Here is a 14,750-nt window from a genome sequence, read left to right as displayed (position 1 = left end):
GTGAAACATAGATATTACTATACAGCTGACCACATTTGAAATGTACTACTTCTTGTTTCTTTCGTGGTGTCCGAAAGACTGCTTATTGCTTCTTCTACCTGTTTACTTACAAAAAGTCCAGTTGTTCAGAGGAAAAGCAATTATGCTAGTGGATGGTTCAGAAGGATTCAATGCCCAAATGATAGTTTATCAAATGAGTCAAGTTTCTGTATTTAAACAGGAAAGGGGCTAATTAAATTATATTTATTCTTTGCCCATGCTGGATTTTAGGTGCTCTCAGGTTAAAAGAAAAAAAAAATCAATAGTTACAAAAGCACAAGGCTTTTCATGGCTGAAAGGAGGGTCATATTTAAAGGATTTATATTTATGTTCATGATTTGTGGCCAATTCTGCATTTTTTTCTTGTATTTTAAGTAGTCGAAAGCATTAGCAAATGAAAGTATGACTCATTAATAGTTTTGGTAGTTAAATTTTTAAGAACTATACGATTGCCTTATCAAACTTGATTGTTTTAAGAGCACATAAAGTTATTTCTAAAAGGGAGCAACAATAATTTATCTAATCCAAATGATGAAATGTTTTCCTAAACAAAAGGTAGGTTGTCATAAAAACCACTGCTTTTTTTTTTCCAAGATGGTCTAAAGTAATTATCGTTTTAGGTTGAAATCATACAATCAAAATAATTATTTTACGTTTCCTTTCTGTCTTAAGTATTAAATGAATTAAACTAGTAATTTTGAAAAGAAGAAGGGAAGGAATTAATATTTGGGGTAAAGTACTCTGTATAGAACCTTTAAAACTTTGATAAAATATAATTGGAAGTTCAAGAATGGCCTTCACAGAGATATCAGATAATGACCCAGTATTAAAGCATTGGCTTTCTTGGTTTTCTTTCTTTCTTTCTTTCTTTTTTTTTTTTTTTTTTGACTTTTGGCTGCGCCATGCAGCATGTGGGATCTTAGTTCCCCGACCGGGGATCGAACCCGTGCCCCCTTCATTGGAAGCACAGAGCCTTAACCACTGGACCGCCAGGAAAGTCCCCCCCTTAGTTTTCTAACAAAATAAATACAGTGTTTATGAGGAGAGTCAATACTGTCGAGTACTTGGGTGTAGTGAGCTTTTAAAACCCATTCATTCTTTTACCATAGGTGGCCTCAGAATGGAGTATTGTTTGTAGCTAGTATTATGTGGTATTTTTCTATTCAGATATTGTCAGAGTGTCACTGTGGAGAAGAAATTACACCCCTCTGAGTCCTCTATTTCTGATTAGAATGTTCTTTTGCTTTGGAGGAAACAGCCCTGTTTGGTTTAAAAATTCAGGCTCATTTCCCCCCCAGAATTACCTCTTCCCCTGCCCTTTCCAGGGCCCCGACATCCTCTTTTCAGCAGCCTTGTTGTCTGCCCTGGATGAGTAATCGGCCTGGCACCTTGTCATTCAGGCAGCCCTGTGCAGCGGAATCGTCATACCTAGTTATGTCTGCACACCTGATGTTTTATTAACCAGTATTGATTTTTTTACCCGGGGGACTTTTTTTTCTTCCTGAAAAAAAGGCAACCTTGCAGGAGTGAAAGGCATTGCAGGGACTGAATTTCTAATGAACCCCCTTCTTTTCCTTTCTGTGACGCCTCTTTTAATGTAGTTTTATATTTTAAGCGCCTGATCTGAAATTTCATTTTCAGCAATTCCATTCTGAGAAATCCTTTTAAATCTTGACTTTCTGTAAGGTTAATTTTTTTCAAGATTGTTCTGCTTGACTGAAAAGCTTAGTAGTGCCTATAAGTTTGAGCATTTCGTTCTAGGTTACGATGAAGCATGTTCACATGCAACGAAATACAGAGAATTTGGAATTCTTTGAGTACTGCTTAGAGAAATAAAAGGGAAGAGAAATCTCATGTCCTATTTCAGGTAGTCCTAAAGTTTCTTCTCATTTCTTTAGGGTTAGTTCAAAGAATTAAAGAAACAGTGGGAGTTATGAACTAGTTTTATGTCATAAAATGAATACAAAGCTCAACAGTTATTTGTGTGACAGAAAAGGATTTTTTTCTTTTTTGCATTCAAAAATAAACATTGTCACTTAATATCACACGTTTACTTTTAGAGAGGCATTCTCACGATGACAGTATAAGTACATCTGAGTTTTGTTTTTGCATCTCAGCGTGGCATGGATTTTCCTTCCTAAAAAAGATTACTTGGGGGTGTGTGTGTGTGTGTGTGTGTGTGTGTGTGTGTGTGTGTGTGTTGAACTTAAATGATAGCACAGATTTATGCAGTTGCCATAAATTAAGGGGAGTTTCTAAATCATTCCCTTCAGATGCTGAGTTCAACCGTGGGTTGGTCGTACTTTCACAGCTGCATTTTAATTTGCTGCCTCAGTCCATCAGGGCATTGTGTACAGGCCGCATGCACACCGTTAGTTGTCAGTAGATGAGGGTCCTCATGAGTCATTCTGACAGCTAGCTTGCATGATCCCAATAAAGAAGGCCCTGTTCTGTGATTTCCTCCAAGCTGGAAACAAGCCTTCTCAAAGGAATGTGCGTCTTCCGAGGTATCGCAGATCACTTACACATTAAGTGTCTTGACTTTGCAGATGGTTTTATTACTAATTGTGTATGAATGGTCCATTAAGAAACTGACCCCTGTACCCCTCTGTTCTTCTTACAGTTCTTGGCACTGGGCACACATTATGGCAAGGTTTATTTACTGGATGTCCAGGGAAACATCACTCAGAAGTTTGATATAGTAAGTATCCAGTATAAAATAATGTGCGAGCTAAATTTCATGCTGAAATCTGTGCTTTGAAATGTTTTAGCCATTTGTTTTTAGAGCATAAAAAAGGATCTTTATCGATGAAATCGGACTGCTAAGAGTTCAACTCTGCATTTTGTAACCTGTGTTAAAAAGTTTTAAAGGTGAACTTACAAAGAAAGAGGTCTATATTTATACATAATGTATTTTCACTGGGTATCTGCTATATAAAGTCCTTTTAAAAATTTATTTTTATGAATCTGTTTAATTGCAGTTCTTTAGTTAATTATAGTCATCCATTTGGCTTTAAATGAAGCATTTAAAATACTCCTATGTGTGTTTGTTTTAAACTGTAACAGTGTAGAATGTCTAGATGAATTGTTAATCAAAGAAAAAAGATTGCTTTTATTGGTGATTAATGGTGTTAATTTACATACTCTGGGGGTTTGTGGAATCCTTAAAGTGTGAACCCCCTCATTTGATGACTAATGTCGATTGTAAGTACATGCCCCATAATCTTCTCCAGATGCCAAATGTAATTGAAAATTGATTGATCACCTTGCTGTTTCAGTTTATCTCTTCTAAATATATAAAGCTAATATTTTATGTGAATGTTCTGCGAGTTGGACTCTTAGGGGATTATATTGACTTAAAGAGAAGAGCCAGGCTTTTTATTTCTTTAATTGTGATTTGGAGTCACCAAGGATGAAGGAAATGTTGAATCTGAAGCTTGATTTTGGTGTTTAAGATGGGCCTAGAAAGTATCAAGTGTCCGTGGTTGTGTGAATGTGAACCTTTGGGATGAAAAAGGTGGTGATTTGGGGGAACATATTCCTTTTTTTGAAGAAAGCATCAGCACTTGTTGAAAGATCCATCATAAGGTATTGGTGTAGTTTACAAAGGACACCAGTTTCTAAAGCTGATACATTATATATTAAAGGTACCAGGTTGCTTTGTTTTGCTTAAAAGAAAGGGAACCACAGATGATGACAGTATCCTTGGAATCTTTGGAGTAGTCCTAGGAGGGAATTGTGTGCTCTAACCACTGATCCATCAGGCAAATGGGGGGTTCTTGTTTGGCTTCGGCATCCCTTTCAGACAAGAAGATACTTTTGACCCGCTATCTTCTCCCTCCTGGACACTGGCCACCCATTTTGATGATTTAATAAACATTTGGTCTTCCCATTGCCATGCATTAAAATGTGAGCTGGTGCTAGGCAGAGCTCTTTTTTATGGTGTCACCCATATCTCCTCACCTTGAAAAAAGAGCTTGCCTGGATGGTCTCTTAAATTTACGGCTCCAGTTTAATGATTCTGTTAAACTCTGCTTCTCAGTAAGTCTTTTTAATATTGTATAGAAATTACTTGATTGCTGAGGTTCACAGGACAAACACTGCTGGTTCCATGGCCAAAAGAGAAACCAGGAGAAATACTGTAGGAGTTTATTCGTGTCTTTCTTTACCCATTCATTCATGCGGTCCTTGTGTCTATTCAGTATAAGCCTTCAGCTTTATCTTTTCTGATGTCAGTTTTATGTCAGGTATATCCTGAGTCCTTTTCCAGGTAATTCCTTGTTCTTTCTTTTCAGTCCTGCCTTTATGACATCTTTGAAAATTAAGTTCTTTATAGCTTTGCACTTATTTTTGGGCAGGAGAGGAAGATGATTTGGTGCTCTGTTTGTTTGTTTACCTCACACAAGAATTTAATAGTCTGCTGTGGAGAAGTTTTTCATGAGGCCTTGGGTCTTCATGACCATTACCTTATGAGGTATATGACTTTCAGGTGACAAATTTCAGAATGTCATTATCTTTTTTGAGAGGAGCCTGAATCTTCAGCTTCTCATCTCAGATGAGTTTTTTCCTTTATTTTTTTATTTTCCTGTTTCCTATGACATGGCTGCTTTTGGGGGCTCCGTATCAGTGCTCTTAAAACAGGAGTTTTTCAATTCTAAAAACACTTATGGCTTGAATCTGCAGATTTTCTTTGGATGCAATGATTGCCATATTCCATCAAGAACTGTTTTCTTCATTAGAAATGCAGCAAGAGTGAAACAAGTATTAAAAAAAAAAAAAAAACTAGTGAATTAACACCTCTGACTTTAGTTTTTAACTTCTAGGTGAAACTAACTTAAATGAATTAAAATTAGATAAAATAATAATACCTTATACTTGCATAACATTTAAAAAAAATTTTCTCAAGAAATGTCTCCTCAACCCATTCATTGCATTTATAGGTTTTGAATGCAGTAGTAAAGTCACGAAGCAGTAGTTGAAAATTCTCACCTATCAATAAGGTTTTGTTTGGCAGAGCGTGGAGGCATAGAGGAATCTTTATTTTTAAAAGGTTTCCCTGATTCTGCTATTTGTGTTGGAATGGAATCATTACATTAAAGGCTGTATAACTTTAAATGTATATGATACAAAAGAAGAAATAACTAAACAAATCATTCTGCATGTTGAAGAAAGTGATTTGTTTTTCCATTAATATTTCAGGAGAAATACTGTTTAGCACACTCTACAAAAGCTAAGCATATGCCTTCCTAATGACCCAGCAGTTCAAGGTATATATCAAGAAAACGGAATACAGTGCATATGTCCACAAAATATATATGTGTAGAAGAGTGTTAATAGTAGCTTGATTTATAATAACTCCAAACTAGAAACAACCCAAATGTTCATCAGTAGTAGAATGGATAAGCAAATGATGGTATATTCTTAGCAACTAAAAAGAACAAACTGTTGCTACATGCAACAAACATGGATGAATTTCACTGTCTTAATGTTCAGCCAAAGAAGCCAGACACAAATATGTACATGTTGTATGATTCCTTTTATATGATGGTTAAGAGAAGGCAGACTCATACTATGATGATAGACGTCAGATAATGATTTGACCTGGGAGAGAGCACAGGAAGAATCTTCTGAAGTGTTGATAATAGTCCCTATCTTGGTGGTTTCCCAGGAATATACATATGTAAAAATCACTGAGCCGCACATTTGAGATTTGTGCACTTTATTCTATATGAGTTATACCTCAATAACGTGCAGACGCACGTACAGAAATACCTATACATGTGTATGTCTCTTTGACCTTGAGCAATGTTCAAATTATCGAAGCAACCCTTTACTCTACTTCTAAATCCCAGAACATTTCCTAGGTTGGTATCTTGTTCAGAGATCCTGATATAAATGAATCATGCCACTAAGATTATTCTTGCAGCTGTATATTCTTCTATAATTACATAAAAAGTTTGATAGAGAGGATTCTGTGCTACCCCAACCATCCATGACTGTTCTTTTGTGGATCAAAAGCAAAAACCACTAGGGTGATGATTTATTTTGCATGTTGATATTCAGATTTCAGTCCATCTGAAAGGATATTCAGAATATATGTTAATTAACAAGCTTTAGCCACACATGTGTGTTTTTTAAAAAATTTTTTCCCGAGGTGTAACTTTATGTTAATTCAGATTTAATTGATAGAGTTCAATTTTACTGAAATCACAGAATAAAATTAAAATAGGTCTAGCTTCTCAGGTAAAGGTGCTCAAGTTGCTAAGAAAATTGCCTTCTTGAATATAGATCAAGCCATATTCTCCTGAATAATGGGTGTCTCAATTGCTTACACAGTATGTAACATATGACTTCAAAATCCTTAGAGGATCTCAAATTCCTTTTAAATTCCCACATGGCATCTATGCCCATATGATGTCATTAATCATAGTAGTTAGTTTCTCTTTAATAGCCTCCACTTTCCTTAAGCATATTAATTTATGGCTTACTAATTAAGAGTACTTATTGTACTTTGAAGCAATGAGCAAATTATTTTGGAGCATTATTCCATATGTTTTAAATCTTTTCTATTAAGTGTGCTAGAGGGAGAGCAAAGAAGTCCACTGACCAAATAAATTTCTGCTCTTTACCTTTATGTGTTTTCTTTCTTTGCTAGAAATAGGAAATGAAAAGGTTTGGCTGTCGTCATGCCATGGCAGAGACATTAGGTAAATACTTAGAAAATGGCTAGTTACAAAAAAGAAAGGAATAGGAAAACAAAATAGAACCAGGGCTTAGTAGGCATTTTATATTAAGATAAATATGAAATTTTTTTTTTTTTTTTTTTTTTTATTTTTGGCTGTGCTGGGTCTTCGGTTCATGCGAGGGCTTTCTCTAGTTGCGGCAAGTGGGGACCACTGTTCATCGCGGTGCGGGGACCGCTCTTCATCGCGGTGCGTGGGCCTTTCACTATCGCGGCCCCTCCCGTTGCGGGGCACAGGCTCCAGATGCGCATGCTCAGTAGTTGTGGCTCACGGGCCCAGCCGCTCCGTGGCATGTGGGATCTTCCCAGACCAGGGCTCGAACCCGTGTCCCCTGCATTAGCAGGCAGATTCTCAACCACTGCGCCACCAGGGAAGCCCATAAATATGAAATTTTAAAAATTAATTTCTTAAAGAAGAGGTGGTTTCAGGATTCTCCTTGAACTCCAGATAGTAAAGTCTTTTGCTATTTCTATTTTTTTTTTTAATTTGGCTGTGCCACATGGCTTGCAGGATCTTAGCTCCCACTGGACCGCCAGGGAATTCCCATCTTTTGCTATTTCTATTGCTGTTTTTGATTTGGGATTAGACTAACACACTCTTTTCCTTACTGCTGATCTTTGGTACTTCTTATGGTCGTGTGGCATTAAAAACCCAGATTTCTGTGAAAACTAGCTCACGCTACGGTATTTTAACACCCTCATAAGAGTTCTTTTTATTTCTGCTTATCTTCCCCGCTCACAGTTCAATCCCTGTGTCTCTGAGAACCCTGGACAGCTTCTCACAACTTCCCAGATCAAGTCCTAATCTGTGGCTAAGACCCTTGTCGTATGGCCGAAGCCTACGTTTCCAATCGTAGTTTCAGTTTCTTCCCTCTCCAGTCATTCTGATCCACTCACCGTCTTCTGGTTATTGACTTGGACATGCTTGTTCCAGCCTTTTAATCACATATTCCAAGGATGCCCTTCTTCCGTTAAGTCCCGTTCTTTCTGCGATGTGCTTGTACTGAAGTGACCTCTCCTTTGAACTCCTGAATTATTGCTTTTTTCACTTGCAGTGTTAATCCGTCATCGTGTCAACTCCAGCTTCATGTTCATATTCAAGGTTTTGGAGGGCAGGGGCCATGTCTCCTAGTATACCGCTCCCCTCTTTCTCTCCCTCTCTCTTGTCTCTGTGGCTGTTTGGTACCCAGTGAGCGTATCAGCTGATAATATCTTCTTGAAACATACTCATGGGACTGGTTCTTTTTGTCATTACTTAACCTCTCAGGAGGGCATCTGGGAGTCAGATCTCTGCTCTCCTGTGTATTATTCAACCCTCACACCCCATTGGATTTATAATTTAAAATGTTTGTATTGAGATCAGAACCTTACCTCTTACTTATGGAAAGTAAGCCTTTTATTCAGTGATACTTGGCGAGTTTTTAAGATATACTCAGACTTTTCCTAGTTCCTATGGAGAATTCATAAAGTCAACAGAGTGCAGAGGCTGAGGAGACTTTGGAGATCATTCTAGATAAAAAAGGTGCGGAGTCAGGAAACTGGAGGGAAACTCAGCTTGAGCTGCTTTGGTTCTCTATCCCCTGCCCGCTTGCTGTTCACTCGCCTCTTCCAGTTCATTCCAGGCTTTCCTCACATATCTAGATGTTTCCCTCACCTAAGGTTGAAAAAGGTGTTTTTGTGACTGGATCCTGCCTGGGAGTGACCATGGTTTCATTTCTGTCTCTGGGCTTTGGGACTCAGCCATCTTTTGGATTGTATTCCTGGCCTTTTGTGTGCTCTCTTTGTCTTAGAGGAATTTATCTCTAATATAAATCAGCTCCTCTTTTCTCTTTCCTTGGTATTGATATATAAATGTTGATTATAGGATCACCCATCTTTATTTTTATGTTTCAGCAAAAGAAAAGCTTATCTTCTCTCTCTTCTCTCTCTTGGCCAGTGTAATCCTGAAAACTGAGGGTTCCTTTAAGCTTCTCAGATTGCATCTTTAATATTCACGAATACCTCTTTTATCCTTCCCATGGTTTAATCATCTCCTTCTCCCTGGCACCTCCACTTCTGGAAAATACAGTACTTTTGTCGAGGTTATTTGCATCTGTGTCGAGGTCATTCCATCCAGAGAATGTGTGTTTCCTGAGGGCGGTTTCTCTCATTTCTCTCTGCATCCTTAGTGCTCAACATAAAAGCTGATGAATAGCGAGAAATTGATGGAACTTGGCTGAGCCAGTAGTTCTGAATCTGTAAAGTTCCATGTATCTGGACTACCTTCCAGATAATCAGGGTTTTACACCTTCCTTTCCTCCATCAGGATAACTCTGTGTACATTACGGGGAATCATGTGGGCATGACCATCTCTTCGAGAGTATATACAGATCCCAGGCATTCATTATAACCCTGAAGAGCCCAACTCTTTGGGGCTCATTCATAATGTAGCCAGAATAGTGTGGGGTGACTATTCATTAAAAGAACCCTTGGAGCAGATCTAAAAATGTAAGCTATCTATCCGTGAACAAAGAAACCCTGCTCTACTATTGGTCGCAGGGCACTTGTTTATCGACCTGAAGCACATCCCATCCATATGTGCAATTCCAGGTGTGGCATCATTACTTGGGAAGCAGGGCATGTATCTTTTGATATTATCCAAGTGGTACATTGTTGGCTCAAATGTGGCAGTGTCTGTACTATCTGTTTAAGACTGACTGACAGGTCTCAGCTTCTTATGTGTTTAAAGAATCTGTTTTCTATATTTGGACTCAGTATCTTGAGTGATAAGAAGTATGTCCAGTGAGGTGAGAATTACTTAAACAGAAATCAAACTTCTGAGAAATGATGCCAAGGAAAGTCCTGTTTCCCATTTTCTGCATATTTTTTCATAAATAGTCTCCAGTGTGTGGATTAAGTGTTTATCGGTAGGTTGATAACTTTGGTAGCATCTGTGTGCAGAGGTGAGTAAGGTAACAGGTTCAGCTTTAAGGATGCTTCTCTCATTGAAAATAAAGTGTCATGCTTACAGAATGTTGTCATATCTGATCTTTAAGTGGTAACTGCATTTGGGCAAATACCTCTTAAATAGCTAAAATTTTAAATATTTCTTCACCAAATTACCCTGGTGCTCCACCCATTTCATAGTCAGGGTTGAAGTAATTGTAACTTTTTGGAACTTGACTCTGAGCTGAGTAGTAGACTGGAGCCTGATTGTCAGAAAGCCCGTGGACTCTATTCTGTGGTAAAGGAGAGCCTCATGCTGGGGCTTCTTTCTTTGGGGATCAAGCGCTTATGGCAAAGTCAGAACAATGAAAAGATCGTGAACAGTGTGGAGACTTGGAGGAGGAGTGATGAAGTTTGCAAGCGGGAGAAAGTGCAATTTGAGGTGCATCTTGAAGGATGAATGAGCATTTTTCGATTGTTGGGGTGGGTTTGGGCCAGGTGATGGATGCTTCCTGTGAAATAGGGAATCACAAAGGGCAGGGGCCTTTGATCACGGACTTCACATCTACACATACATTTTGTTTTTCCTCCAGTAGCTCGAGAATAAGGGAGTGGAGAGGAAAGAATGGATGGGGAGGTGCAATGAGAGAGACTTAGGCAGCAGGTTTGGCAGAAGGACTGAAGGAAAAAGAAAAGTAGTGTTTTCCTGAGTGTCTTCGTGGGGACTGACTTTGGAGTTTGGACTGTTCAGGGAAGCAAGTGAAACGAGAACAGTGATGGGAAATCAGGTGTCATGGACCAGAAGGCAGGGGCTTTATATATGTGTGTAAGTGTCTGTGTGTACAGTTTAATAACAAATAATTTATACCTTGAGTTTTGTTTTGTTAGTAATAGACTTCCAAAGACTAAAAAGTCTTGGGAAACCCTGACAGAGCATGTTTCAAAATCAGGGTGTGTTACTTCTTCCTTAAACAAGCTCTGTTTTTCTATCTGAATTGTTTTGTTTTGTTTTTTAATTGGAGTATAGTTGATTTACAATGTTGTGTTAGTTTCAAGTGTACAGCAAAGTGATTCAGTTATACATATATATATGTTATTTTTCTTATTCTTTTCCATTATGGTTTATCACAGGACATGGAATATAGTTCCCTGTGCTATACAGTAGGACCATGTTGGTTATCTGTTTGTTTGTTTGTTTTTTTTTTTTTGGCTGTGTTGGGTCTTCGTTGCTGTGCACGGGCTTCCTCTAGTTGCGGCGAGCAGGGGCTACTCTTTATTGCGGTGCACGGGCTTCTCATTGCGCTGGCTTCTCTTGTTGCGGAGCACAGGCTCTAGGCGCGCGGGCTTCAGTAGTTGTGGCATGCGGGCTCTAGATTGCAGGCTCAGTAGTTGTGGCACATGGGCTTAGTTGCTCTGTGGCATGTGGATCTTCCCAGACCAGGGATTGAACCCGTGTCCCCTGCATTGGCAGGCGGATTCTTAACCACTGCGCCACCAGGGAAGCCCGGTTATCTGTTTTATACATAGTAGTGTGTATATGTTAATCCCATGAATTGTTTCATTTTATGAGTCTTTTCTAGAAATTATTTCTTGTCTATAATCACCAAGTTTTTTGCATTTGATAGAATCATGATGTATTATGATAAATGGGAACTTAAAGGATATTTTGTTTATCTGTCCATCCAAGATATGAAATTCTTCTATAGTATTCTTATTACTTGGTTGTTCAGTCCTTAATTTATATCTCTAGTAAGAAGAAATCCATTACTTTCACGGGCAGCTATTAGCTGTTTGCACTTAGTTTTAATATGAATTTTCCCCCTTTCTATCAATTAAACCAACAAAAGCTAAGTAAAATGGAATAACACATACCATTAAACACCTCTTAGAGTGGCTAAAATTACACTGAAAGACTGACCATAACGGGTGTTGGTGAGGGTATAGAGAAACTGAAACTCATGCTACTGGTGGAAATGCAATATGGTGTAACCTCTTTGGAAAACAGTTGAGCAGTTTTATAAAACATTAAACATGCACCTACTATCTGATCCAGGCATTCCCCCTTAGGAAATGAAAGCATATGCTCATCCAAAGACTTGTACGTGAATGTTCACTTAATTTTTATTTATGATAACCCCAAAGTGGGAGCAGTCTATATGTCTCATCTACAGGTGAATGGGTAAACAAAATGTGATATATCCATATGATGGCATTCTAATCATCAATAGAAAGGAATGAACTTTTGATACACACTGCAACATGGATGGATCTCAAATCTATCATGTTAAGTGAAAGAAGCCAGACTCAAACGGCTACATATTATATGGTTGCATTTATATAAAATTCTAGAAAATGCAAATAAATCTATAGTGGCAGAAAGCAGATCAGTGGTTGCCTGGAGATGGGCAGAGGGATGGTGTGGTGGGATTATAAAGTAGTGTGAAGGAACTTTCAGGGCTGATAGATACATTCATTATATCGACTGTGGCGAAGGTTTCATGAGTGCATACATATGTCACAACTTTGCCAGATTTAAATATGTGTGGTTTATTGTATGTCAGTTATATCTCAATAATGCTGTTTTTAAAAGACAAAAATGACAAACTACAGAAAAAATAGAATAACGTGTTCCCAATGGTGATATTTACATATCAAAATGTTATTTGCGTCTATGTAACCCCGAACTGTTGGGTATTCTTTAAGGTGCTTGATATTATAAAGGACACCATACAGAGTGGGATCTAGATTATTTAATTGCTGGCTTCTTTGGTCTTTCTTTAGGTTGTGAGTCAAAAGAAAAAAAATTCTTCATTTAAAGTTTTTTCATTTAACATTCTCCTTGTTTCTTTTTTTTAAAGTTATATTTGATTTACAATATTGTTAGTTTCAGGTGTACAGCACCTGAATACTGTGACTCAGTATTTTCACAGATTATCTTCCATTATAGGTTATTACAAGATAATGAGTATAATTCCTTGTGCTATACGGCATATTCTTGTTGCTTATCTATTTTAATAGTAGTTTGTATCTGTTAATCCCATACCCCGAATTTGTCCCTTCCCTGCTTGCTCTTTGGTAACCGTAAGTTTGTTTTCTATATCTGAGAGTCTGTTTCTGTTTTGCGTACACATTCATTTGTATTATTTTTTAGATTCCACATATAAGGGATATCATATAGCATTTGTCTTTCTCTGTCAGACTTATTTCACTAAACATAATGTTACTCTCTACGTCCATCCATGTTGCTGCAAATGGCAGTATTTCATTCTTTTTCATGGCTGAGTGTAATATTCCATTGTGTATGTGTGTTTGTGTGTGTGTATACACCAACCACATCTTAATCCAGTCTTCTGTTGATGGGCACTTGGGTTGTTTCCATGTCTTGTCTGTTGTAAGTAGTGTTGCTGTGAGCATTGAGGTGCATGTATCTTTTCGAATTAGTGTTTTCATTTTTTCCGGATATATACCCAGGAGTGGAATTTCTGGGTCATATGGTAGCTCTGTTTTTAGTTTGTTAAGGAACCTCCATACTGTTTTCCATAGTGGCTGCAAACAAATTACATTCCCACCAGCAGCTTATGAGTGTTCCCTTTTCTCCACATCCTTGTCAACATTTGCTATTTTTAGACTTTTTGATGATGGCCATTTTGATAGGTATGAAGTGATACCTCACTGTTGTTTTGATTTGCGTTTCTCTAATATGTAGTGATGCCGAGCATCTTTTCATGTGCCTGTTAGCCATCTGTATGTCTTCTTTGGAGCTCCAGTGGCACCCTCGAGTAGTGCATCGTTACTTATACAATGTTTTCCTTGTTTCTGACCAATGAAATATGGCTGGAAAAAATACCAAAAGTTCAGCCTACATGAGAAATGGAAGAATTTTCCCAATATTATCAATATCTTTTTTCTGTTTTGGTTCTGTATTTGCATAAGTAATACATGTTTTGTATTGTATATCCCTTTTGGGGGGAGCTCCACCTTTTGTAGAAATGATACAGTGACCGAGAGTGGAATAACTGAATAAGTGGGGATTTGTTTTAGGTTTCCCTACGGCATGGGTACTCTATTTTAGGCAGGAAGAATGAGCTAGTTTGAAATAACGGAATGAGCAGCTTCTGTGCCCGAATATCTCGTTCGGGTACATCTGCCTTGTTAGCAGAAAGTCTACCAGAATTTTGTTAGATTTTCTAGAAGAGTTTCATCTCAGAGGGAGAGAACAAAATGCCCTGTGAGGTAGTCTAAACATTGGATTCCATTTTACTTTAGTGTATAAAAGTTAATGTATTAGGGGACTTTGGTTACGCAGTGACAGAAATCCATCTCAGCCAGGCTTACCTAACAGGGGGATTTACTGGCTCCTGTTGTAAGTTACGTGGGGCTGAAGTGGCTTTTCAGGGTCTGGATGGCATCTTAGGGTACCCATTTCTGGGATAGACTTTTTTTGGTCTCGTGGGCATCTTGGTCAGCCCACAGTCCAAGACTAATGCCTTAGAACTATAATCCTCTTAAACAAGGTAGGACTCCTTCAGTGACTCTGGCAAAAACCTGCCAGGAAGGACTTTGATGGGCCTGGTTGGGGTGCATTCTTCTACCTGAAGCAGTTGCTGTCTGTTGTTTGATAGGATACTCTGGCGAGGCCTGAGTTGGAAGTGGGAATTAGGGGAGGGGGCTGAACCCCATTCTAATCATATAGAATACGTTTCTTCATGGTAAAAGCAGGTCTGTAATTGCCTGGAGCCATCCAGGACCCAACTTTTCAGTGCCCTGTACACCTAATGAACGATGCTAAACTGGGGAGTGCTACAGGGATGAACATCCTTGGGTGGGCTGGGGAATCTTGTGACTGATTATTTCCTTTGAACAAATCCCTTGAGGTGAAATCACTAGGGCAGACACTATGAACACTTTTAAGGTTCGCTGCATATTCCTGTATTCCACTGTGCCTAGGTTATACTAAATTATAGTCCCACCAGCACTGGATGAGAATATGTCAGTATATCTCATCACCTGCATAGGCTGTCATCATTCAAAAAATCTTTGCCAC

The 14,750-nt window shown here is 38.3% G+C and overlaps 1 protein-coding gene across 3 annotated transcripts in view; it reads left to right on the top strand.

Annotated features, from left to right (window-relative positions):
- Positions 1-14,750, top strand: part of VPS41 (VPS41 subunit of HOPS complex) — a 184,120-nt gene that overhangs the window by 50,005 nt on the left and 119,365 nt on the right. For all 3 annotated transcript variants that reach the window (XR_005021242.1, XM_036863672.1, XM_036863671.1), the window contains exon 4: positions 2,663-2,740. Coding sequence is in view for 2 of the 3 variants with exons in the window: in XM_036863672.1 (XP_036719567.1) it covers positions 2,663-2,740 (78 nt within the window). In the remaining variant the exon portion in view is untranslated. The remainder of the gene's footprint in view (positions 1-2,662; positions 2,741-14,750) is intronic.

This window comes from Balaenoptera musculus, chromosome 9 (genome assembly GCF_009873245.2).
Source record: "Balaenoptera musculus isolate JJ_BM4_2016_0621 chromosome 9, mBalMus1.pri.v3, whole genome shotgun sequence".
NCBI lineage: Eukaryota > Metazoa > Chordata > Mammalia > Artiodactyla > Balaenopteridae > Balaenoptera > Balaenoptera musculus.
Note: the sequence above shows the minus strand (reverse complement) of the source record. Positions and strands in the feature narration are given on the sequence as shown.